Raw genomic sequence first — 24,543 nt, forward strand, 5'->3', positions numbered from 1 at the left:
CGTGCGAGGATGGTGGCGGGCGGGATGCAGGCAGCACTCCCCCCAGCCCCCTGCCCCGCTGGCCGCAGGGGGGGGAATCGGGGGGGGGGGGGCTTTCCCCCCCACCCAAACGCATCGCTGCGGGGAGGGGAGAGGAGAAAGCACCCGGGTCCCGTTGGGCGGTGGGATGGGCAGGGTGGGGGCCACGGCGTCCCCGGTCCCCTCGTCCCCCGGCCGGTACCCGCGGCGGCTCCCCGGGGACGCCTCCGCACCCCCCGGCTGGCCGGCGTCCCGCGCTCGGTCCCGGGTGATGTCAGCGGCCTGCCGGCAGGTCTGGATGTTCTGCCAGCGTTCCCGCGTTTATGATCATCCGCAGATGTGCATCCAAGAACACACTGTACCCACAGCAGAAATTAATGCAGGCTTGACTGCCGGCCAAGCCGCGCACACGGGGGAGAGGAAGAAAGAAAACAAAAACTGTTTAATGCTGTTTATAAATTATACACTGGCTGATGAAAAATACATTTCTCTCGGCCCCCCCTCCTCTCCCCGTCCTCTCTGCCTCGAGAGCCTGAGCTGAGACCAGAAGAATACGGTTTGCTTTTGAGCTCCTGTTCTGGCCGCGTTCCTGCACCCGGCTGCTGGGTCCAAGCCAGCCGCTTTCCACCCCCCCAAGCCCCCTTACCTGATGAAATATATTTATTTTTCACCTGCCGCCTCTCCCCGCTCCCCTCTTCCACCCCCCACCCCCCCCCGTTATTGAAGGTGGGGTGCGGACCGAGGCGCTCCCCGTACTGAGCGCATCCGGCGCGCGTCCATCTGCGTTATCGCCGCCGAAATGTACGTGGCCATCGCCGCCCGCCCGTTTCCCCCGGCTTGCTGCTGGGTGGGGGAAACTTCCCGAAGTTCCCCCGAGGTCGCGGTGCTGGACACCCCCCTCTCTAGGTTTGGGGGGGGGGGGTGTAAATGGGGCGAGACCCCCCCATCCTTCCCCATCCCTCCCCGCGCTACCGCTACCCATTTACGCGGCTTTGGCGCAGGAGTTGGATTGGTTTTTTTTTTTTGGTGGGTTTTTTTTGGTTTTTTGCTTGTTTTTTTTATTTGATACCGCTAATGTTTATCATTTGCCCAACAGGCTTGACAGATTTTGTTTCCTGTCGAGCGTCGCGGCTGCGAAGCCCCCCCCCCCCCCGGTTGCCAAGGAGCCGCCTCCCCGCACCGTCACGGGCTGATTTGGTATTCCGTACGGCGCCCCGCCGCATTTCTGTATGCAAGACAAAGTGTTTTGATGGAGGACGATTGCAGGAGTGTCTGGAGGCTGTTTGGAGTTTTATGGGCTGTGCAGTACGCTCCGTGCTCGCTCGCTCGCCGTGCGGGGCTGCCGGGGCTTTGGATGGGGTCTGTCGGTTTTTTTCCCCCGCCGAGAGGAGGCTGCCGGAGAGAGCAGCGCTCGCAGGGTGGAGGAAAAGGGGGAATTACGTAAGAACCTGCCTGGTTTTAGCTCCTGAGCTAAAAATCTGGAAATTTTTTTTTTTAAAATTATTATTATTTTTTTATTTTTTGTTTAATATGAAAACGCCCCCCGCTCTGCCCGCCGCCGTGTGGCGCGGGAGTTGGTGGCGCCGGCTGGCAAAGGTTGGGCGCCAACGTTGGCGGTGGCTCTGCCCCCCACCCCGTCGCCCGAGCCCCCGCTCCGTCATTGCAGGTGCTTTTCCAATCCTCTCCGGTGCGGCCGGTGTGATGCTCTGGCAGCATCCTTCCCGCGAGGGCCGCCCGGGGTCCGGGCTCGCTCGGCCGGGAGAACCACCGAACCCCCCCGGTGTTGCCCCCCCTCCCTCCGCACCGGGTGGGTGATGGTGAAGCGGCGTGGGCTCATCCGATCTGCCGGCTTCGGCTGGTGTCCGTGTCCCTCCTTACCTTCTAAAGCCTGCCCCTGGCTTTTTTTTTTCCTTATATTCAATTATTGCCTTTTGATGGCACTTTGGGGGGAAAAAAAAAGGGAGGCAAAGCCGTTTGTCTCTCTAAACCCCAGCCTGCTCTGCAGCTCTGGCTTTTTTTTTTTTTGCTTTTTTTTTTTTTTGGCCCTTCTTGGGTTTCTCCGATATATTTTCTTTTTCGCGCAGAGATTTTCACGACTGTCTCTTCCACTTGGGTGAAACAGGGGAGAAGGGAAATAATAATAATAATAATAATGATAACAGCAATAATAAAAATCAAAAAGCGGCTTGATGTGGGCAAAAGAAGAAAACAAGAGAATGGGGTAGAGAACAGGCTAAATTTAAAATTGTAATTGGCTGACTTCCACAGGCTTGCGGGTGTTTTAATGACTCATAATAACTTCATTTAAAACCAGCTGAGCAGAAAATAGATTGGAGAGGAGCCTCAGGCCATTATGGATTTGTTTTTTTTTTTTTTTTTTTTGACAAGCTCTGTTTTCGGCAGCCAGGAAGGCACTCGCGGAGGGCTCGGCTGCTTCGCTCTCCCGAGTTGGTGGTCTGCCCGACAGAGATTGTATAGAAAGCAGGGCTGGCTCTTCTTGGGGTTTTTTTTTTCTCCTTTTCTTTTTTTTTCTTTTTTTTTCCCTGATTAAAAATAGATGCCTTGAGGTATTATTTTAGCATCACTGTGGTTTGGTGCTTTTTTTTTCTTTGCACTTTTGATGTGGTAAATGGAACATAAATAAAATTGTTTTTGAAATTACTGAATTAATTAGGTAGTAAAGCGACGACAGTGCATAAATTTACTTGGCAATTTTTTTTTAATCCATATTTCTCCCCCCTTCCCCCCTCCACCTTCTTGCCAATTACAGCCTGTTAATAATATATAATCCCAAATTTTCACTAATCCTCTGTGCCGGGGGAGGGAGGGAGGAGAATAGCTGTCGCATCGTACCGGCGGGGCCGTCGTGCCGAAACTGTGGTGGGGAAGGACCGGGGCGTTGCCGCCGTTGGCCCGTCCTCCCCCACCGCCCTCCTCCTCACGGGGCCACGGGAAATCACCGATTTCCCATCCTCCTCCTCCTCTATCCTCTAGAGGATGGATGCTCGCAGCTCTTCTCTTCTCCTTTTCTCCATATATTTTTTTTTTTTCCTGGCCTGCAGTTTGCGTTTCGGAGTGCCTCTTGGCCCCTTGAAAAGTTTCACCTCGCAGCTGGGGATGGGCACACGGGCGCTGGAAAAATGGTGGTTTAGCAAGCTGAGCTCACGGGGATGCTCGCTGGGGGTGCGCACCGGGGTGATGCTCGTGGGGATGCTCAATGGGATGCGCACCGGGGTGATGCTCACTGAGGATGCGCACCGGGGTGATGCTCACTGAGGATGCGCACCGGGGTGATGCTCACGGGGATGCGCACCAGGGTGATTCTCGTGGGGATGCTCACGGGGATGCGCACCAGGGTGATGCTCGTGGGGATGCTCACGGGGATGCGTACCAGGGTGATGCTCACGGGGATACGCACCAGGATGCGCACCGGGATGATGCTTGCCGTGACCCTTTCGAGCATCCCGCTTCCGAGAGCTGCTTTAAACCCCGGCGCCGCTGCCCGTCCTGGCCAGCGTGGGGCTGTCCCCTTGCGTTCGGGAAATTAAATAAGCCGAGGCCTGCTCCTCCTCATCGCTTTGCTTCGGGGGGCACCACGGTCCCCGGGCAGCGCTGACCTTGCCGAGGGAGGATTGACACGGACGCGCCGGGGCGGCGATGACTGTGCAGATAGCGCTGGATGGAAAAAAGCGTTAGCTCCTGGTCCGTTCGCTCTCGCTGCGGGGACCTTTATTAGGCAGGAGCTATAAATTCGCTCGCGCGGATATAAATGTACGACGGGGAGGTTGGTGCCAACCGCAGGGCTCACACCGAAACGCGGCTGGTACTTGGCAGCACGCGGAGTCCTGTCCCGTCGGGAAGATCATCCGGAGATATCTATATACCGTAGGCGATACGAGGCGCTCGCTGAAAATATCCTCCCTGAACTTGTGTACGTTCAGAGAGGGCAATTGTTTCGACGGGGGGCATTTAAAGCACAGGGGGGGCTGAGGGGAAAGGCGAGAGGGAGAGAAGAAAGCCCCGACGCAGGCTTGGGACGCGCTGCTTTCAGATACGTCCCGCTCCCTTTAATAACAAACATCGAGCCGCGCTGGGTGTTTTTTTTTTCTGAGCCCTGTTATAATAAGCTCAGATGTTGGATGACATTTTTCCCGGTGACTCACATAGTAAAATTAACCTTGAACTATTTACATATTCAATTGCCGCCCTCCCTCCCTCCTCCTCCTCCCCCCCCCCCCCCCCCCCCCCCGCGAGCGTGTGTACATTACAGGAATCCTGGCTCCGTATCAGTTTTTGTTTTGCTGATGAGAGAGAAAAAAAAAAAAAAAGAAAAAAAAATTCCCCCGCCTGGAGTACACATCTACTTGAGGGAAAGAACACGCAGTCCTGGCCTTTGGAAATTGGCAGGCGGCGTGCTGTTCCCGCGCTGATAAGAGGTACTGTAAATAAAACTGTACGGCAGCGCCTGCTGTAAAATGCCCCGCGTCTGTACTCATTGTTCTGACAGCTCCGGCTTTTTTTGGGTCCGCTGTTTTGGTACACGCTGTGCTTCCTTATGTAAGCGAGCGCGCCCAGCTCCTCCCGGCGTTCGCCCTGTTTATTTTTCGCCTCGCCAGGAATTTTTTCTGGCCCCCCCCACCACCACCCCCCGGGCCAGATGCTGGCCGCCTTCACCCTTCCTCGCTGTGCCTCCGCAGGGCGGCTCTGCGGGCTCCCGCTGCCCCCCTGGATCAGTTCTCGGGGGGCATGGAGCACCAGTGTGCGCGTGTCCTCCCCATGTCGAAAACAGGGGGGGAGGAAAAAGTAAACCCCGTGTTTTGGTGCATCCCAGCCCCCCAGCTCGGCCGGAGCACAGGACCCCCAACGTCATGGCGGAGGTTGGGGGGGACGCGAGTGTCGGGGAGCTGCTCTGCCCGGGGAGGACCTGTTGCTGCAGCATCCTCACGGATGACGCTTCTCGGCGGTGGGGCCGGGAGAGCTTCGAGTGGCGATGGAGAGTCATTGCCTTGGCAACTGCCGGCTGCGCATCACCCGCGCTGGCGTGCCGGGCGGAGGGCAGCCCGCGGCTCCCGCCCTATCGATCCCCATCCCCTCCTTGCTCCAGCGGCTTCTCCCCATCCCGGAGGAGGTCTCACCGCTCTTTTACGCCGTGCTCCTCTGCTGCTGGCAGCACCCACGTCCCCAAAAGCATCCCGGGCGCGCGCCCTTTCGGCCGGCGGCACGTGCGCATGGAGCCACCCCGCTGGCCCCCTCGCATCGCCCCCCAAATCCCCCTTTTTTGTTTTTTCCTTTTTTTTTCCCCCTTGTATTTATCCCTTCATGAGCGGCCATGTGGCCCGTGCACACTCGGGTTGTTTTGAATGCAAACTTGACATCGCGGCGAGGGTGGCGGAGAACAACATATGCACAGTAAACAGGCAGACTGTCGTATTGATTAACAGATGAGACCTCTATTATCGATCAGCGCTTGGCGAGAAAATTTATCACTTTTAATTTCGCCGCTGCCAAATATTTCTGCCCGCGAGCCAGCCGTTACTGAGACAATTTAAAGGCAAAGGAATTCTCTTTTTAATGCGTCTGGTGATACCTCCCTCTCTCCCCCGTCACCTTTTCCCTGCACCTTTCTCCAAACCCCACCCTGACGGTGGGGTGGGGGCGCAGGAAGGAGATGGAGTGGGATGGGAGATGCTGTCTGGACCCCTGGAAATGGGTGGCACGGCTGTGATGCCCCCCCATCCCCCTTGAAGGCCGCTCTGTCACGCTCAGCTCCTCACAACAGATGCATCAAACCTCGAAATCTAAGAAACGGGTGCGCAGCTTTGTCCCGGCGGCGATGCTTCGGACGTGGTGTGTATCGTTAATCTGTTTTTATCCGGACTTTACTTATCTGCTGCTGGGCCATCCGGGTTTTGGTTTTTTTTCCTCGCCCACTCTAGCAGCGCATGTCGACAGGGGTTTTTTAAGAATTCCCCCCGATACCACGTCTCTCGCCAACAGTCGAAGAGTTTCTTGCTCGGTCGCACCGTTGCAGCCACCTCTCTGACCAGATGCGTCCTCGGGTCCCGGCAACGGCGGCCGTGATGGGAAGGGGCGGGAAACCGATTGCAATTAGGTTGGTTACAGCGCTAATGAAACGCATTGATGTTTAATGATTTATTTTTATTTAAAAAAAAAAAAAACCCACCAACCTCAAATGTTTAATTTCTTTCTGGCAAGCAGCTCTTTATCACGCGTTGGGCTGGTAGGTGCAAGGAACGGGACCGCGGGGTGAAGCGAGGCGTTGCTGTTTGTGCCCCCGTCGCACGGGTCCTGCGGTTGGAACGGTACCGGTGGCCGCAGCCGCGTCCCCCGTCCCTCGAATAACCCTCCTCTCCCTTTTCTCTCCCCAGCGGGTGCCAAAGCCCTGGTCTGCGATCAGTGCGGCGCCCAGTTCTCGAAGGAGGATGCCCTGGAGACGCACAGGCAGACGCACACCGGTACGTGGTCCTCCCTTTCCCCTTCCCACCCTTAAACCCAAGTCTAAGGTTTAGGCTGCCTTCATAACCTTTTGCCCGAGGGATTGATTAACCCTTTGCGGTTCCCTCTTCGGACCTGCCCGGGCTCATTGCCGGACTTTAATTTCATGAAGGTAAGTCGGCCGCGTTCTCTCTTCATCGCCAACGGGTTTGCACCTGGCATCTGCAGGGGTAACCTCCCCGAATGGCTTTTGGGTCAGGACGCTTGCTGCCGGCTGATTTTGGGCTGGTTTTTGCCGAGCTCGCGAGGGCGACAGCGGTGGAAGGAGGAGCGCGACCTCTGCGCCCTTGCACCGCTCGCTGGCCGCCCTCAAAGCCACGCGTGCCAAAATTTGCCCGGCGTGCCGGTGCTTGGCCACCGTTTAAGAGAAGCTTCCCAAGGGATAAATACCCTGCCGAGGAGCGTGCGGACGCTCGGGAGCCCATGAGCGATGAGCTACGAATGGTTTGCGAATCCCAGCCTACGCCGGTAGCTGCGTTTCTCAAAGTGTTTATAGGGATAACCGCCTTGCGTCTGGAGCTCCGCTGCGCGCACGCAAGCGTCTGCCAGACGGTCGGACCGCGGCCGCTCGTAGGAAGGGATGCTCAGGGACCTGAGGACGGGGCTTCGTGGAGGGTCAGACCCAGAAAAAGCCTCTTTCCCCCCGTGCTCGCGCAGGTTTAAAACCCTGACCCCAGCTCCTCTTTTGTTAAAACACACCGGTAACGAGGCACCGGTCCGCACAGCGCCGTCACGTTTATCGCTCGGCGTTAACGTACGTGCGCGGGGAACGATGGCGCGGCAAGCGTGCGGTAATTTCTTCCCTCTGCAAGCAAAACACCGGCCCTTTCCGAACGGCTCTCGGCAGCTGGCTTCGCTCCCCGGCCCTTCGGCGTAGCCACCGTCGGGGAGCACAAGGAGCTCTTTATGCGTCCTGCAAAAGCCACCTTGCTCAGGAGGGGTTTGCGGCGGGGCACAGGGGAATTCACGGCCGGGCAGTCCCAGGTGGAGCCTTTCAAACCCCCAAAAAACAGGCTGGAGCCGGGGAGAAAGTGCCTGCTCCTCCCCGTGCTGTATCGGGGGCGGTTTGACTGAGCGCAGGCTCACCTTTCAGCGCCGAAAACCCCGGTAAATGCCGGTAACGGCCGAGTTTGCGCTCAGCGATGGCACGGGGAGCCCGGCCGGTGTCATGCCGGGGGGTCGAGGACCCAACTGGCAACGCAAAGCGCTGCATCACCGGGTGGGAGTAACTGCGGACGTCATCCGATCTGGGAGCCGTGCTGGCCGATCACCCGTTCGTAAATCGTAGAGTAATTGCCCGCCTTATCCAGAGTCATACGGCTGGAAGGCCGGGCTTTACAGATCAGGGTCTTTTTTAAAATGAAAAAAAATGAGTAACGCGTACCGTAGGTTAAGGAGAAGGAAAAGGACGAGCGACCTGAGCAAAGCAGCAAACAGCAGCCGGCTCCCCATCTCCTTATCTTTCCCGGACCCCTCAAGCATCCCGGGGCGGTCGGTGGGACCCCCGGCTCCCCTCGGTACCTGGGTCTCCATAGCCCTGGGTGCGACGCCATTGAGCATCTATCTAACGAACGCCCACGCCCAAAACCATCCCTTTGGTTGCCGAAACCAGAGGGGCCGTGCTGTGCCAAAGCTCAAAGGGCGACGGGGAAACGGAGCGCGGGGGACACGGTGACCCCGGGCGGAGCAGGTTTATTGTCCCCGGCTGTAAACACGGGCAGCTTGGTTACGTGTCGGAGAGGGGCTGGATGGCCGGGGCAGCCGAAATGAATCGCTTCCTCTCCTCGGGTGGCATGCGGAGCGCCCTGCCCTGGCACGGAAAGCATCCCTCCCCTAATTATAGCCGCCGCTATAATTAACCCCCTTCCCAAATAACCGCATCTCCCAGAAAGGATTTTTTATTGGGGGGGGGTGTCCTCCCTTCGCCCTTAGCAGTGGTAAAAGGCCTGCCAACCTTCCAGGCAAAAAAAAAATAGCCCTTTTCGGTAGGTGCCTTTGAGGGTGGCCTCAAAAATTGCGCAGGGCGTGTCTCGTACGGGCTGAGTGACCGTACCCACTTTGCTCAAAAACGCGGTGTTTAGCAGCGGATGCAGGACCTGTCTGCAGGCAGTCGCCGCTTGTCCGGATGACCCACAGCTTGAGAGTTTTTCTGCAATGGATGGCCAAGATCGAGGGTTCTCAGGGCTTGTTTCTCAGGTCGGGACCCAGGACCCCCCTTTCTCTCAATATTATTTTTTTCTTTTTTTTTTCCTTTTTTTTTTCTTTTTTTTTTTTCTTTTTTTTCTTTTTTCCTTTGTTTTTTCTTTTTTTCCCATCGCCCTCACTGGCTCCTCCGAATGACAGTGCAAAACACGAAGCCAGCATCAAGCACTGCCTGTCTCTTACGGTAGAAAAGCTACACCCTGCTTTCCGACGGGAGGTAAAAAATAATCATGAATTTAGGGGGGGGGAACCAAACCCAACCCGGAGTTTCTGCTTGTAAACACAGAGCCGGCTGTGTACAGGACTGAGACGCCCTCTCCGGGTGTTCACTGTCCTTGGCCCCCGTCCCGCGGCAATAGGAAAAGCAGCAACTGTTTTGGCTCATCTTCCGGCAGCGCGAGCTTGGTGCCGAGCCGGGGGGGGGGGGGGGGCGTGGAGAGCGTGGAAAATTCCTTACCCTTCTCCTAAAACACAGAGGAAAAACCGAAACGCATTGAGAAGGCAGCCCGAGCGCGTACCCCCCCAGCAAGCGCCGGCGGGGCGCGGGATGCTCGCGTGGCCGGCGTTTGTGCTAACGGGGCACGGGCTCGCCGTCGACTTTTTTATAAATATCAGAGGTGACTCGTCTAGAATTTCCCCCCCCGCGCCGTGCGCCAAGGCAATTAACAGGGGCGAGCGTGTCCGCGCTGGGCAGCCGGCGTCGGTCCGCGGGCCAGCGTGAATTTACTCCTGACCCAATTTCACGTGGGCACGCTCCGTGCCTGATATAGGCTGCGTTTTCTTCGGCGCGTAGTTGGCTTTTTGATTTGTGGGATCGGCGTGCCCCCGGCCGCTCTGCGGAGGATGCGCGGGAGCCTTCGCCATCCCCTGCGAGCGTCCCCCGGCTCGGGGTGCGGAAAGGAGTTAAGAAAAGCAACGTGTAACTGAAAATTGGAAAGCTATAAATCTCCGCGCCCCCCTGCCCCCCCTTTCCCCCCCCCTTTTTTTCCTTTTTTTTTTTTTTTCTGGGATGTTGGTAGCGTTTTGATTTAATAGTTGGCCAAACACAAGGGTCTATTTTATTCAGAGTTTACAGGCCTCAGGGCTGTTATTCCTCCGAATTTAATAGCATTGAAATTGCAGGGTTGGCGATAATTTGCCTATCACTTTCTGCTCTCCCATTGATGTTTATTGTCAGCGGGATGGAATCTCAATCCGATTCACTTAGATAACATGTCTGTTAAACATTTAGATAATTGTGCCATCATTAACTTGTCACATTATTTTAGAGATTCAAAACAGTCGTGCGGTATAAGCGGAGGTACAAAGGGAGGAAAATCCAGCACACGAGAGCAAGAACCTGGGAGGCGAGGCGTCGGTGGCCGAGGGATGCCCCCATGCTGGATCCTATGGACGGTGTCGCCCAGCGGCTGCTCGGGAAGTTCAGCCTTCCTCTCTCACTTTGCAGGGCTTCCGCCGCTTTTTTCCCTACCCCCCCCCCCCAAAAAAAAAAAATTCTGCTCCCCTTCGATAGGCACGCTGAGATCTGCAGTGACTTTTTTTTTTTTTTTTTTTTTTTTTTAAAAATGCTGGAGCGCTTGGTGTTTTCCTGTTCGAGAGCATCCCATGAACCCCATCAGGGGCTTGGGTTGGCGAGGGGGATGCGTGGGAGCCTGGAGGAGGAGGGGACCGTGCCGGATCTGCGCCGACACACGCCGTCTCTCTCTTTGCGACAAATTTGCACTTCGTCCAGTTAATTACGTATTTGACTAATCTCCTTTCTTTTGCTTCGCTTTCTCTGCCTCAAAACGGTACCCACCTAAAAACCGCCGGTGACGCTACAGACGTACGTCACGCTACACCTTTCGGTGTTGGAAACCGAGGATTTTGAGCAAGCGGAACGCGAGGCGTGGGTTTGGCGACACGAGCCGTAAATGACGTCGAAACATAAATTCCGTTTGCCTCGCGCTCGGCGCGGCACTTCCTTACCGAAACCGACCCAACGTCTTCCCGGGCTGCCCATGAGTTTTCAGCTGACCGTTTCACGGGACTCCTGAGAGTTTTCAGAGAGCGGCTCGATGAGGCTTTGGGGGGAAATACCACTGGATAGCGTTTTTCTTCCATAGCTAGAGATAACACGCTGTAGTATTAAGTACGCTTAGAGGTAATTATCCCTCCCGCGCTCGCTTCGGTTCCCCGGTCCCAGCTGGGGGAGGGAGCGCCGCCGACGCTGCGTGGCGATGCCCAGGTGACGCTTTGCGGGTTTTTCTGTCGGTCGCGATCCTGGATTTTGGATGCTTGGGTACGGAGGCTTCAGTAGCGACCGACGGCGCGAAATGCCGATAGCGAAAGAGGCTTTTGTGGCTGCTCGCGACATCTTCAGCTACGGGCATCTGACTGGCGCAGCCTATCCTGTGCCTCCCAGCTCGCAGCCCACGTGCTCTTCCCATGCGAGCCGGTGTCTTCGAAGGAAAGCACTTTTTGCAAACATTTATTTCCGTAAAAACAAGGGCTGGGACAGCCGCGCTTCCTATCGGAAGCCTCCGTCGTACAGGACCGCAACACACGGTGCAAGCGGCTGCGCCGCGGCTGTCGGCTCGCACCCCCGCCGCCGCCTCCGCCACAGCACGTCGGGAGCTCGCTGGCAAGCGCGCGGAGCGGCGTCACCTCGTTAGCACCGTCCCCCGGCTTCTGTGGGGTTTCGGGTCTGGGGGGGGGCACAGCACAGAGCCCCTTTGTCTGACAGTAATGTCCTGTGACAGCGCCTGAAATCCGAGTCCCGGCGCGCATTCCTGAAACGGGGAACCTCCCAGCCTCCCAAACCGTGGCTGCTTGCTTTATTTTTTTATTTTTTTATATTATTTTTTCCTCTTTTCCCCCCGCCACCTTTACAGCAAACAGCGGCAAAAATTCCCCCGTGCTTCGAGGAGGGCTCATCGGGAAGCGCGACGAGGTCGGGCTTCGTGCAAGTGGGCTGATTCGCCAAAAGCTAAGCCAGGAGCTGGAAACGTGGCGGGCCCGCGCACCCGCATCCAAAAGCAGCGGCCGATGGCCGGCCTTTAATTTTCCTGTGCAAATACTATTTAAAGCACGATGAGAAAAGCCCTCTCGCTAAGCTACGGAGAAATCTTTCTTGTCCTTTAATTCTAGATGAAGAGGATTAGTGTGAACATATTTAACCTCTGACCCGCGGACAAAAGCATTATCAAATTTAGTTGCCGAGTGGCTCCCCGTTTAACCAAACCAGTGCAGTATCTCAGCAATTTATATATTTTTTTATTTCTTCCTCCCCTTGAAAGCTTTAACCTCTGTCGTTGCCCCCGGAGCACGGGGTGGGGGGGAACTGGGCAGCTTGTCCAGGCCGCCCCACCGTGAGGGAAACCAGCGTGGCTTCAAAAAGCGAGTGAACCCCCCCCAAAAAAAAAAACAAATCTGGTTTCTTCCCGCCCGCCTTGGCACTGGCCACGGGCCCACCGGATGCTGCGGAGCACGGAGGGATGCCTCTCGTACCCCTTGGCTCCTCATTTTGCTCCGGAGCGGGAAAGGAAAGGAAAAAAGGAAAGCCGGGCTGCCGTCCGGCGAGCTCGGGGATGCCGGGTGCTGCCGCGGCTTTATACAACGGGGACGAAATGCGGGGCGAGGAGGCGGCCGGGGTCTCCTGGTCCGGCAGAGGAATGCCGAGAGGGGCCTCCCGTCAGGAGCCGGTGTCCGTTTACAGTGCATCTCTCATAAACCCGGCGGCGGGGGCGAGGGCAGGGGGACCGGCCCTCCTGGTATGTGATTGATTATCTGGTATTTATGCCATTGAGGACTTTTCAGCGGCTCGGGGTCAGGGGGTCATCTCATGTGTCTTGCTGCAAATCCGCTTCCTTTTGTACAGTGCGGGCTGGGTGAGCAGACACACAAAAACAGCTTTTTCTTTTCCTTGGGAAAAAGGGGAGGGGGGCGGGCTGGTGTCAATGAATTTTTTTTTTTCAGCCTTTCCTGAATAGTGTCCTTTTTAATTCCAAAGAACTTTTAATTAAAAGTAGCAGGAAAGTTCATCTCGACAAGGTTTAACTTACCTTAGCAGTTACTTTTGTCCCCCGGGATTCGCGTCTCCCCGTTTTACGAGAATAAAACCCACGCGAAATGGGGGAGAGGCCGCTCTCGGGACCGTTTCACGTCTCCCCGCGTTACCGAGAGGGCCTTTTCAGCTTTTCTTTCTCTTTTTATTTTTTTTTTTTTTTTTAAATGATGGGGGCGCAGGAAAAACAAGCGGACACCGCGATTCCCGGCTTCGTGCCTGGCGGCAACCGGTCGCTCCGCTGACCGTGCCCGGCCACCCGTGCCACCGAAAGGGTCCTTTCATCGGCTGGGATGCGAACCAGGGCTCCCCGGCATGTCCTTGAGGGCTGGAGGATGCCAGAGCGGTACCGTCCCGGCCGGGAGAGATCCAGGGAGTGGGCGAGCTCCGTGCCGGGCAGGGCGGTGGCGGTGGCGATGGCATCGGTGACGCTGGTCTCGCGTGGGTGGGATGCCGCAGCCCCGTAGGCGAGCACGGGAGCACCACCGTGGAGGGTAGGATGTTGACCGGGGAGGCGGTCTGCCGTCCCCTAAAACCCTCCCGGGCAGGGAAGAGTGCGCACCCACCCCGATGGGCCGGTTGGAAGAGGCTGGCGGGGCGGGGGTGGGGGATTCTTTGGCCAAAAAGAGATGGGGGGTGGCTCTCGGTGGACCAGTGATGCTGGCGAGGGCTTTGGGCTTTGTCTCCTCGCTCGAGCTCTTTGTTTGACGACGGAGCCGTTTCTAACACATTCGTTTAACCGTCACTAGGAAAGCAACGGGGAAAATAACACTAGGTATTTTCGACGGAAAGTCAAATTATTTTTTCAGCTGGTTTCACTCCAAATTCCGATTGGGAAGAGGAAATTTGGGAAGCCGGCGCGGTGACAGTGGGTAAGCGAGTAGGTGGCGGCTTCCCCTCCGATGGGGCAGCCGGAAATGCCACCGCGATTTGCCTCCGTTCGCCCCGGGGAACGCGCTCACCCTCAGGAAGGGCAGGGATGGATCCACAAGGCACGTCCTCCTCGGGAATCATGGGGATGGATCCGGAATTCCCCGGGATGGAGAGCGCTGGGACAGGCTTAGGGGAAAGCGGCACAGAGATACCCAGAAACCGAAGCGAATAACATGTTTCAGTCAAGCGACGTTTCGGGGATTTCACCTTTTGCGAGGAGCACGCGGCTCCAGCTTCGGCCAGAAACCACTGTTTGGCCTAAAATAGTAGAAACTGGGTCCGAAAGCGCAGCGCGCCTACGGCGCGTTCCCAGGCTCGCCTAGCGTGGGGAGCTCAGGAGGCTCTCGCCTCCCCCAGCCGAGGGGAGGAAACGCGGTTAAACGGGACGGGCCCTCGTAAAAGACGATCGGAGCTTGGTTCCTGAACAGGGGGGCTTGCGCGACGCTCCGTTTCTTCGGGAGGAAAACCTGCTCGCGCCCTGCCGGTGCGGGTTTGGGTGACACCGAGCGTTGCCCCGTCCTTCCAAAGCCTGGGCACCACGTCCGGGGAGAGCGGAGGCGGCTTTCCCCGTGCACTGGGGAGAAGGGCTCGGGCAGGAGGTGCTTGGGGGATGGCTCATCCCCCGCGCCCGGACCTGCGCTGTCCCCCGGGGAGCATCCCTCGCCCATCCCTTGGTTTGCAGGCACGCGGGCTCGGCGTCCTGCCCCGGAGGCGGGAGGTGGGGGGGACACGCCGCGGTCCTCGTCGGCAGCCGATCCCCCTCCCCAAAAGTCCCAGTTTGGACCCGCGGGCTGCCTTGGCAGGGCTTCACCCAGCGCCGGTCCAGCTGCCGCCGTGATTGACGCAAAGCCAGTCTATAAATAAAGTCTTTCTCTCCTCTCATAAAGACTTTGCGGTTTAGTTTGCTTTCAAGGTCAAGATCAGACCTTTCTAAATAAACACATATCAAAGGATCATTAGCGGAGCAGCACTGTTAAATTGAGATATTAACTTCTGTCAGCCGCGCGTTTCCTTTTTGTTCTGTAACTCGCGACTGCGGCGGGTTTTTATTATTTTGGCCCTAGGCGGTAGCATCTGGCTTCTGTAGAGACTGTAAAAATTAAAAAGCAACACAAATCATTGCGAGAGAAAAGCAGTAAATTCAATGATAAGAATTTAAAATTAAAATGTTTCGGTGCTTTTATATTCTGCGAAACATGAAACGAATGAGTTGTGTGCCTGTTGCCATAAAGCCGCCGCCGCTAATAGTCGCCGGGCTCTTTCCCTCCCCGCTCGTAATCGTTCTCGCCTGAGCAATCGCAGAAAAGCGCAGCGAAGGCAGGCGACGATGATGACGGCGATGGAGATGCGGGGTGGCGGGGAAGGGGGCGAGGTGATGCTGATGGGACCGGGGGATGGGGGGCAAAGGGGCTTGCGCCCACCCATTTCCAAAAGGGAGGCGAGAAGGGGATGCTCTCATCCTGCCGGGCTCAAAGAGAGACGGAGAGGTCGAGCGGGGAGGGTGTGACTAACGCGCCGGCTCACCAGGATGCGGGACCGCATTGTCCCCGGGGTCCAGATGGCCCCTGGAATAAATCACCCCCGGTGGGCGCGAGCGAGCTTGCCCGTGCCGGGGCTCGGGGCTCGCTGCCCGCTCCCCCGCATCGCCGCGGGCACCCGGACACGGAGCATCCTCCACGTGCATCCCGCCCCGGGGAAGGAAGCGGCACGGCGCGTCGCCGCAGGGGCGGAAAACGAAACGTTTAGGTTCGGGTGGGTGGGGGTGTTTTTTAATCCCCTGCGCTTGCGAGGTCGACGCTGTACATCTGCTCTGAAAGGCTTTTGAGTTTTTCTGGGCGTCGGTAAAAAGGCGAGCGGGTGCGGAGGGGGTGCGCCCTGCCCTCCTCTTGCAGCCGGGGCAGCCGCATCCAGCCCTGGACGAAAACCAGCAGCCAAAGAGCAGGCGCAGCGCTGGCTGCTTTTTAAGAATTAATTTTCTGAAATCGGTTAAAGTTAGGAAGAAAGCTGTGCTATCTCCAAGTAAATAATAATAATCAAACAAATGCCCCCTTGGGAGAAGTTGCCTTCCATAAAGATGTTAATTAGCACAGGAGCCGAGCCGTGGAGTCCGGAGGCAGCCTTTGAAACCGGGATGATTTGGTGACTCCGGCGCAAAACGGCACGCATCTCATGCGTTTATCGTCCAGGGGTTCCCCCCCCTTGCCCCCCCGTCTCTACTTAACCGTGAAGGCTGTAGGGGCCATTGAGCTCTAACCGAGCCACTGGCGTGGTACCGGCTGCCACCGTCACCCCTCGACAGCACCCCCAGAGTGGCCGTACGCCCTTAAAAACCTCTGTGTCCACGTGTACACATGCAGGCATCGCCGTACCCCGACAGCAGCATTTGAAGAAGGGCTCCTTTGCACCGCACCGCGGGCTTGCTTCGGTGCTACCTCCAAAACCGCCGCTTTTGGTTTCGTAACAACCCTGAAAACAGACACCGAAACTGGGTTAATCTTCTTACCCCGAGTAGCGTGCATCCGCCACCCTCCCGGGGCAAAATACAACCTCGGCGCCGGTCCAGCGTCCCCGGGGCCGTGCCGGTGCCTGCTGCTCCTGCCTCGCCTTCATCACCCATCCTCCTCCTCCTCAGCTCGGTCCGAGCCAGGGCGGCCATCGCCCGCCCAGCTGCTGCCTCTGTGCAGGGCATCGGCTGCCGGGCACGAGGGGGCCGGCTCGCACAGCGCAGTTTTGGCGCGCCTCTTTGGGGCGTGCATCGTGTCAGAGGTTACGTTAAACAGGAAAACTGAAGGAGTGGAGAGCCCCGTTGGCGGGCCCAAATTTGCAGGACATGAGTCCGAGGGTTCGGGGCTTTGAACGGTGAGAGGCAGCGACGGGCTCCGTCGGCACCCTTCGATGCGTGCAGCCTCGCGCCCACTGCAACGCCGGAGCCTTCCCGGCACACCCCTCCGCAGCCTTCGATTACGGGTTTCCGATGCGATTGATTACAGCTGCGATGGATGGACGGACGGATGGATCCGCCTCGGGTTTTTTTTTTTTTTGAGTCTGGCGACGTTGCTCTCAGGAAAACCAGAGATAACGTTGCAGGGAAAGATGGCAGCGTTGAGAGGAGGACTCGGGGAGGGGCAGTTTGGCTTGCGCATCCGTCCCCGCACCAGCTCCGCGTGCCTGGGGACTGCCCGAGCCGCGCTGCTGCGGCGGGGGCTCGGCAGAGGATGCTTCACCGGCGCGGTGGCGTCGGTCCCCTTCTGTCCCCCCTCTCCTGCTGCCGGAGCATCCTCGGGGTCGGGGGTCCGGGCTCGGCGGCGCTGCCACGGGGTCGGGAGGCCAGCGCGTGTGCGCGCGCAGGGTGGGGGGAAAAACTTGAAGTCAAATGTCTGAAAGTCAGATCCCTTTTTAGTATGAATTTGCTGTATCTCATTCTGAGCACTAATTCCAATTTAATTGCAAGTGGCCTGAAGCCTCTTCAATAGGAGTAACAAATGGTTTGATTTTGTAAACTTCATCAGACTGCATTTTAAATGCGACACACTAGCCCGGCTCGAATGCCAATGAAGCACTGAAGTAGCTCTCTGTTTACTAATTATCCGTTTTTACTTCAAGCCACGCTGGCTGGCTTGTCTGATTAAATCGGATTTGTGGGATAGAGAACAGCTAGCAGAGTTTTCTCTATAGTAAACGAGATTGAAACTATGGGCCGCCTGGCTGCACACTGTAAATTATATTTCCTTTTAAAGGGGACGTGTCGCCTTTCTCCCGCCGGCGCGCCTCCCGCATCCTAAACTTTGCCCAAACCCGCCTGGCTCCTTCCTGGCACCGAAGGGAGAACCCACCCTGCCTCCCTCGCCCGTCACCGCCCCGGTTTTTATGGTAATTCCTCCTCTCGTGGAGGCGGCGCCGCTGCCGCACTCGACGCCGGCGACGTGACGCCTGCATCATCCCTCGCCGCTAGCCGGAAGAAGCTCCTGGGTATCGCGCCTCGCCGCGCTCGCCCTTAAATCCCGGCGCTTGTTTGGGAGCGAGCCGCCGGAGAACCGGGACGCGCGTCTCCAGGCTCGCAGCCATAGGGTCTGTCCTCCCCGGAGCGAGCGTCCCTGCCCTAAAATCCGGATTTCGGATCGCCTGCTATTTAAAACCGCCTCGGCCGAATAGCGTCCTAAACCCAACCTGCTCTGGCTCCTGCCTCCGAACCCGGCGGCGCCGACAGCCGCCCCGTTTGCCGGCGAACACCGCCGGAGATGCGTAAAGCCAGGCGGAAGGTGGGCGAAGGTGGCTGCCGAACGGGGCCGCGCTTAAACCTCCCCGGTTGCTAAGACTTTAATTCCGCGAGCTTGACCTACGCCGCCCCCTCCTTCGGTATCTATCTTTGTGCCCGGGGGCTTTTTATATTTTAATTTGCTTTTGAACGTCCTGCAAAATTAATGGCGCGCTCGGGGCCATTGTGCGGCGTACAGTAGAGGGAAGGGCCGGCGGCGCCCGCCGAGAGCCGCCGCGTTTCCCAGGGAATGAATTGCTCGCCCGCCTTCGCCCCTTTTAATTGTTGACAGTAAAAAGCGTTTAAATGCCGCTTAATTTGTAATCATCTTCCCGCAAAAAGGGGAGAAACCATTAAAACGTCAGGGAAATGAATAAATCCGTCTCTCGCTGGTTTGGGGCGGCGGTGGTTCTTTATCGGGGGTGATTTTTCTTCCGATGGCTCGGGGCTGGCTCGGGGCTTGCTCCGGCTGCGAGCCCAGGGATGCGCTTGGGGTGGGAGGACCGGGATGCGCTCTGCTGGGACACCGGGGCCGAGTTCCCCGCGTCGCCCGGCGCGGCTCTCCTGACGGCGAGCCTGGTGCTGCCAAAGCCCGGCTGCGCTTGAGCTTTCCCATTTTTTCCCACCTCCCACCCTCTCTCCGATTGCCACACGTGCGGCTTCAAAAATAAATTAGAAAAAAAAATGGGCTTAATAGAACGGCCGCAGCGGGGCAGAGCCCCCGCTTGGTGCCGCGGACCTCAGCCACGGCAGAGCCGCGTTGGTGGAGCCTCGGGGCCGCGAGCAAGCGGTGCTCGACCTCGGTCCTCCACGTCCCGCTGCTGGGCTCGATGAGGGGATGGGATGCGGGGCCGTCTCCAGCATCCTCCGCCCCTGCGCCGGGCTGGCATCAGCCTTCGCGCCCCGCGGACGCTCGGCTCTTGGAGGGCGGCCAGCACCTCCGCGAGCTGTGCCAGCGCGCGTTGACCTCCCCATTGGGGCTGTTTGTTTATTTACAAACGCGTTACCTAAAAATAAATAAATAAATATGATTGAAAAACGCTTTTTTGCGGGTCCTGGCAAGCAGCACCCGTGGGGTGATGCCCGTCCCCGGTGGGACCAGCGCCGTCCCCGCGGGCGCATCCGCACCTGCGTGAGGCTGTTCGTCCCCATCGCCACGGCTGCCAGAGTCGTCCCGTATTTTTGGGTTTTTTTTTTTTTTTTTTTTTTTTCTTCAAGCGGGGGCCAATTAGTTTCACAAATGAGGGCCCTACGGTGCCAGGGAGGATTTGTTACGGCCCCGCGCGCTGGCCCGGCGGTATTGTCCTGCCCTCCGCCCCCGCGGGAGCCCATTGTCCCCGGCCCCAGCGGGGGCTGCTGGCGGCAGATTTATCGGGGCCGGCGTCCCGCCGGCCGGGGCCTCCGCTCCGCAGCTGGCCGCAGCACTGGGGGCTCAGCCCCGGGGACCTTTGACCCGTCCTGCTGTCACCGCCGGGGCCGCCGAGGGCCGCGGGGCCGCATACCTCTCGGGATTTGCTTCGCACGGCCCGTTTGGGGCTGACTGCTTTTGCTTTTTTTTTTTTTTTTTAAATTTTTTTTTGTTGTTGTTTCGGGAGCGTTTTGTCCGCAGCTGCGTGGGGGGCGCACGAACCCGCATGGCCCCCACCCCCCCGGGATAAATCCCTGCGGAGGGAGAAAGGCAGCTCCCGTGTGAGGCCGCCTCTCTTGCTGCTTTTATTCCCGTTTCACTGGGGGGGGTTTTGCAGATTTCGGAGCATTTCTGGGCAGCCCCCTGCATCCTTCGCCAAGGCTGGCGCTGAGCATCCCTCCTGGCGGTTCCTGCATCCCCCAGAGCTGCCACAACGCCCTGCCACGACGGGCGACGGTGCACGCTGGGATGCTCTCCAGGATGCCCGTCACCCAGCTGGTCCCCAGGCCGGAGGCGCGGGGCTGGCCAGGAGGATGCTACCGGCATCCCGCTGGGGGAGCATCCTTCGCTGGCACCTGCCTGCGTGCTGGGCGGGACCACGATGCTGACGCAGCGGTGGCACAGAGGTCCTGGTGGGCTCCCCTCCGGCGACTGCGCCTTGCCACCCGGTTCTTCCCCCGGGCTGGTTTTGGCAGCGTGGCGAGCGGGCCCCCCCCCCCCGCCGCCCCTGCTGTTCCTAAAGGCAGCGCGGATCCGTTGGTTACCTTGAACATCTTGCTGCTGCTAATGAATTGCTAATACAATTTTCTAGATAATTTTATTTCCAGAGTCCTCACATTTTAATGTCTCCGAAAAGCTAGCGTTTATTTGCTTAATCTCCCCGCGTAACACAATTTGCACTGACTCGTAGGTTCTGAACAATCAGCTATGCATAAACAAAAATGAATTGTTTAATAACAGAAAGGTCTGATATTTTTATTGACAGCGTATCAAGTACCTGGGGGTGGGGGTTTTTTCCCCCCCAGCTCTTACTGTTGCGTTGACGCGGCCAGTTTTATTCCCGGGGTTGGTAGGACGGAGCTTGTGTTCGCACGAGGGCTCGGCATCGCGCGCAGCGCAGGGGTGGGCACGTTGCCCTCTCGCGTCCAGCCCCCTGCTCGGCTCTGCAGGGTGTTTCTCGGGGTCCCCTTTCCCCTGGGCGTCGAGAGGTCTGAGCTCGGCAGCTCCCGCAGGTGCTGGGGATGCGGTGATCGCCCTACAGCTGCCTTGCGTTTCAGCTTCCAGCTGCCTCCGATGCAATAAAAGCCCCTTGCCCTTCTCTGGCATTCCCCCTGCGGGGCCAGCAGGGTCGGGGTCCCACTGCCTGCCCCCCAATGACACCCAGACCCCCTTCTCTGGGTCCCCCTCCAATGCAGGAGCATCCTCCCCAATGCAGGAGCATCCCCCTCGCTGCAGGAGCATCCTCCCCAGTGCAGGAGCATCCCTGCTGCCGGGCGGAGCGGGGACACACATCCACCCCCCCCCCAAACAGACGGGGGTCCTGGGTACCGGGCTGTGCCTAAATGGTCTCTCTCCGTCTCCCGCAGGTACGGACATGGCCGTTTTCTGCCTGCTGTGCGGGAAGCGGTTCCAGACGCAGAGCGCCCTGCAGCAGCACATGGAGGTGCACGCCGGGGTGCGCAGCTACATCTGCAGCGAGTGTAACCGTACTTTCCCCAGCCACACCGCGCTCAAGAGGCACCTCCGCTCCCACACAGGTACGATGGCGTCGCCGACGGGATGCTCGGGGCTGGGGCGGCCGTGCCAGGCTTCTTCCCCATTTTTTTTAGGGGGGGGGAAGAAAAAAGGGAGGGAAAAGAAGGATGAAGTTGTCTTAAAACAACTGCAATGGAGGTTGTTTGGATTTAAAAAAATGAAACGGAAAGGAAAAAAAAAAAAGCCCCATGTAATAAGTTGATCCGGTATAAGGTGACATGTGACCTTCTTAGGGGACGTGCGATCATACCCGCTTCATCGGCTTATAGGCGGTAGATGCACATAATCAGCCGGTGCTCGGCCCTAATGGGATTAGGGCGACCTGCGCTACGTGTAGCCGCTGCTTCAGCGGCGCAGCCCACCGGGGCAGGGCTTGGCTCCAGGAGAGCCGCATGGGACAGCGGGGCTTTGACCGCCTTACGCCGTGTCCTCAAACTGCCCGCGCCGCGTCCTCGGCTCCTCCGCCAGCGTTCCCGGGCAGGACCCAGGGAGCGGGGGGTGGCAAGAGGAGAGGTCCCAACCTCACCGAGCACCGTTGCTCGGGTCCGGCTGCAAAACCCGGCGCAGGAAAAAGCAAATCCTCGGGCGACGAGCGGGGTCAGCCTGCCTGGTGCTTCGTAGCCAGCGCCCTGTGCGCGAAGCGTTCCTCGCCCACCCTTTGCCCACGCGAGCTGGAGGCTCGTGCGCCCTCCTTGGCTGCGCTGTTACTGCTGGCAGGGAGGAAAACGCGTGCCCGGTCGGGATACCCCTTCTCCTTTCTCCCCTTAACCGGCGTGCGCGCGTACAGCCCCGGACGGGGACGTAAAAGTGGCTGCTGGGGCGGCGGGGGGGGGATGCGCAGGCAGCGTCCCGGGAGGGTCGCTCCGTCCGGGCTCTGGCCAGCAGCTGCCAGAGCCACACGTGTGCCGGGGCTCGGGGTCCCGACGTGGGAAACGGGAATCACGTGCCGATAATAAGCACGTTAATGCTGTGGAGCTATTTATAGCCGGTAATCCGGTGACCTGGGCCGCGGGTCGGGCCGCGCGCGTCCCACTCCGGCCTCTGCTGCTTTAGCAGCTCCTGGCTGTGAAAAAACACCGGGGTCGTCGGCGCTTTGGGTGGGGGGGGGGAGGCGTGTAATCACGCGGATGCGGGATGCTCGCGCCCCGGCTCCTGTTCACGCGGCTTCTCCTAAAAACTGAGCGTGTGGAAACGCTGTCTGCCTCTGGCTGCAGAATCCCTGACTGCAGGATCAGAAAAACAAGGCCGTAATTTGGAGTTTGCCTTTGGAGAGGGGGGGGGTCCGAAACGCATCCTGAGCATCATCCTCCTCCTCCTCCTCTTCCTCCGGTGCCCAGCCAGCCAGCGGGAGGGGGCGAGGGGCCACAGGTCTCGACTGCAGCACACGGGGAGAGAGTAAAATATCATTTTAAAGAGGAAGGGAAAGCGCAGGCATGTGAGTATATAACGAGAAGGACAATTTATGCCCAGGCACGAGTGCAGTTTGACACGGGGATAATGAAAAAACGTAGGTCATTGTGGATGACTTAAGCCTTCACAGCTGAAGAAAATGTATGAAATGCGGGGAACATTACACGCTTGGCAGCTCCGCACATCTGCAGCAGGACAAGTGAAATACAGTTGGCCATTCTTTACCATAAACTGTGCTCGTAGGATATGCGGCACAGAGAAATTGTAATTACAGTGACAAGACAAATCAGTAATATTTAAATATTCATGAACAAAGTCTCGGACGATCAATCTATCTTTATTGTCCTTGCCTTCGCGGCTGTAATAAATAAGTAGCAGGAGCCCTCACCTTTCCTTCAAATCATTCCGCCTTCGGTGCCGAACCGGAGTTCATTTATCAGCCGCCCGGTCTGCAGCGCGGGAGACGCCCGGGGCCGGGTCTGCGCCGGCGATGCTGGGTGAAAAGCCGGGAATTGGGGGTGTGGGGGGGGTGATCGCCGCACCCTCCGGTCTCTTTACCCTGCCGCGGACCCGAGCATCCCCGGGGACCGGCACGCTGGGGTGCTCCATCCCCCGGGGTGGCGGGTGGCGGGGATGAACGCGGGCTGGGGAGCCCGTTTTGGCACGGTGGTGGCTCTGACACGCGCGTGTGCTTGCAGGCGACCACCCTTACGAGTGCGAGTTCTGCGGCAGCTGCTTCCGGGACGAGAGCACGCTGAAGGGCCACAAGCGCATCCACACCGGCGAGAAGCCCTACGAGTGTAACGGCTGCGGCAAGAAGTTCAGCCTCAAGCACCAGCTGGAGACCCACTACCGGGTCCACACAGGTACCTGCTGCGGGACGGAGTGGGGGGGTCGTCTCTGCAAGGCGGGCGGCGGCACAGACCGGGGATAACGAATCGTCGGACGCGCCGGCGCGTAGCTGTTGCAAATAGGGGATCAATAGCGAGATCGGTTTTGCTGTTCATTACTCGGCTATCGGCTGCGCCCGCTGCGGCAGCGTCGATGCCGGGCGGTTAATTACCCCGCTGACGCCCCCCGTCTCCCGCAGGCGAGAAGCCCTTCGAGTGCAAGCTGTGCCACCAGCGCTCCCGGGACTACTCGGCCATGATCAAACACCTCCGGACCCACAACGGCGCTTCCCCCTACCAGTGCACCATTTGCCTGGAGTACTGCCCCAGCCTCTCCGCCATGCAGAAGCACATGAAGGGCCACAAGCCGGAGGAGATCCCCACCGACTGGCGGATAGAGAAGACCTATCTCTACCTCTGCTACGTCTGAGGGAGGAGGCGCAGGGGCGGCGGGGCCGGATGGCGGAGGACTGGGCAGAAAGGGGGAGGAAAAAAAAAAAAAAACCCACCACCAAACCCGCAGCGTCCACGGCCTTGTTTGTTTTCGGTTCTCGCTCGTCGCTTCTCGCCCGGAGGATCCCGCGGCTCACGCCGGGGCGGGGGGACGCACCGACCCCCGCCCCGGCCCCGTCCGCTTGTGCGCCCGCTGCCTTTGCGCCCGCGCTGCGGGGTGGCTCTCGCCCCTTGCGGCCCTCCGGGGACTTGGCGCCAGCGCCGCCGAGAAGACGGCGGAGGAGCCATGCGCTTCCTCCATCCTAATTTCCGCTGTCCTCCATCACCGCGTTGGACCCCGCTGCAGACACCCCGAGCTCACGCGTGGGGCTCAGCCCCCCCGTTCCGGGAGGGTTCCTGTGCTCCCCGGCTGCGGCGAGCCGTAAGCGATTTGGCGAGAGCGTCCCCGGGGGCGGGGGGGGAACGCTGGCCGGAGGAGGGTGTTTGGGGTAGGGAGCTGCCGCCCTCCCCCTGACCAAAGACCTCTCTATGCATTTCCCCTCCTTCCCCGGGGGCGAGGGCGAAGCCCCCCCGTGGGGAGACGCGGCCGGTTTGGTGACGCGCGGTCCATGCCGGGGCCGGCACGGGTGCCGCCGGCACGCGGTGTCGCTCCGAGTGG

The 24,543-nt window shown here is 58.7% G+C and overlaps 3 protein-coding genes across 8 annotated transcripts in view; 2 read left to right on the forward strand and 1 right to left on the reverse strand.

The window, feature by feature from the left end:
- RBM7 (RNA binding motif protein 7) overlaps nt 1-5,090 on the reverse strand; it is a 52,666-nt gene extending 47,576 nt beyond the window's left edge. Inside the window, exon 1 of the mRNA XM_075774441.1 lies at nt 5,072-5,090. The gene's annotated coding sequence lies outside the window, so the exon portion shown is untranslated. The remainder of the gene's footprint in view (nt 1-5,071) is intronic.
- The window catches only part of USP28 (ubiquitin specific peptidase 28), a 176,141-nt gene that overhangs the window by 111,472 nt on the left and 40,126 nt on the right, over nt 1-24,543 (forward strand). The window lies entirely within an intron of this gene.
- ZBTB16 (zinc finger and BTB domain containing 16) overlaps nt 1-24,543 on the forward strand; it is a 62,245-nt gene that overhangs the window by 28,891 nt on the left and 8,811 nt on the right. For 2 of the 6 annotated variants that reach the window (XM_075774414.1, XM_075774413.1), the window contains exons 4-7: nt 6,408-6,494; nt 20,964-21,134; nt 23,241-23,408; nt 23,633-23,948. In XM_075774414.1, coding sequence (XP_075630529.1) covers nt 6,408-6,494; nt 20,964-21,134; nt 23,241-23,408; nt 23,633-23,862 — 656 coding nt within the window. In that variant the 3' untranslated portion in view covers nt 23,863-23,948. Of the gene's footprint in view, nt 1-6,407; nt 6,495-20,963; nt 21,135-23,240; nt 23,409-23,632; nt 23,949-24,543 lie in introns of those variants that run through there. The other 4 variants (XM_075774416.1, XM_075774415.1, XR_012838740.1 and 1 more) reach the window with 2 other exon arrangements.

This window comes from Balearica regulorum, chromosome 23, assembly GCF_011004875.1.
Source record: "Balearica regulorum gibbericeps isolate bBalReg1 chromosome 23, bBalReg1.pri, whole genome shotgun sequence".
Lineage (NCBI taxonomy): Eukaryota > Metazoa > Chordata > Aves > Gruiformes > Gruidae > Balearica > Balearica regulorum.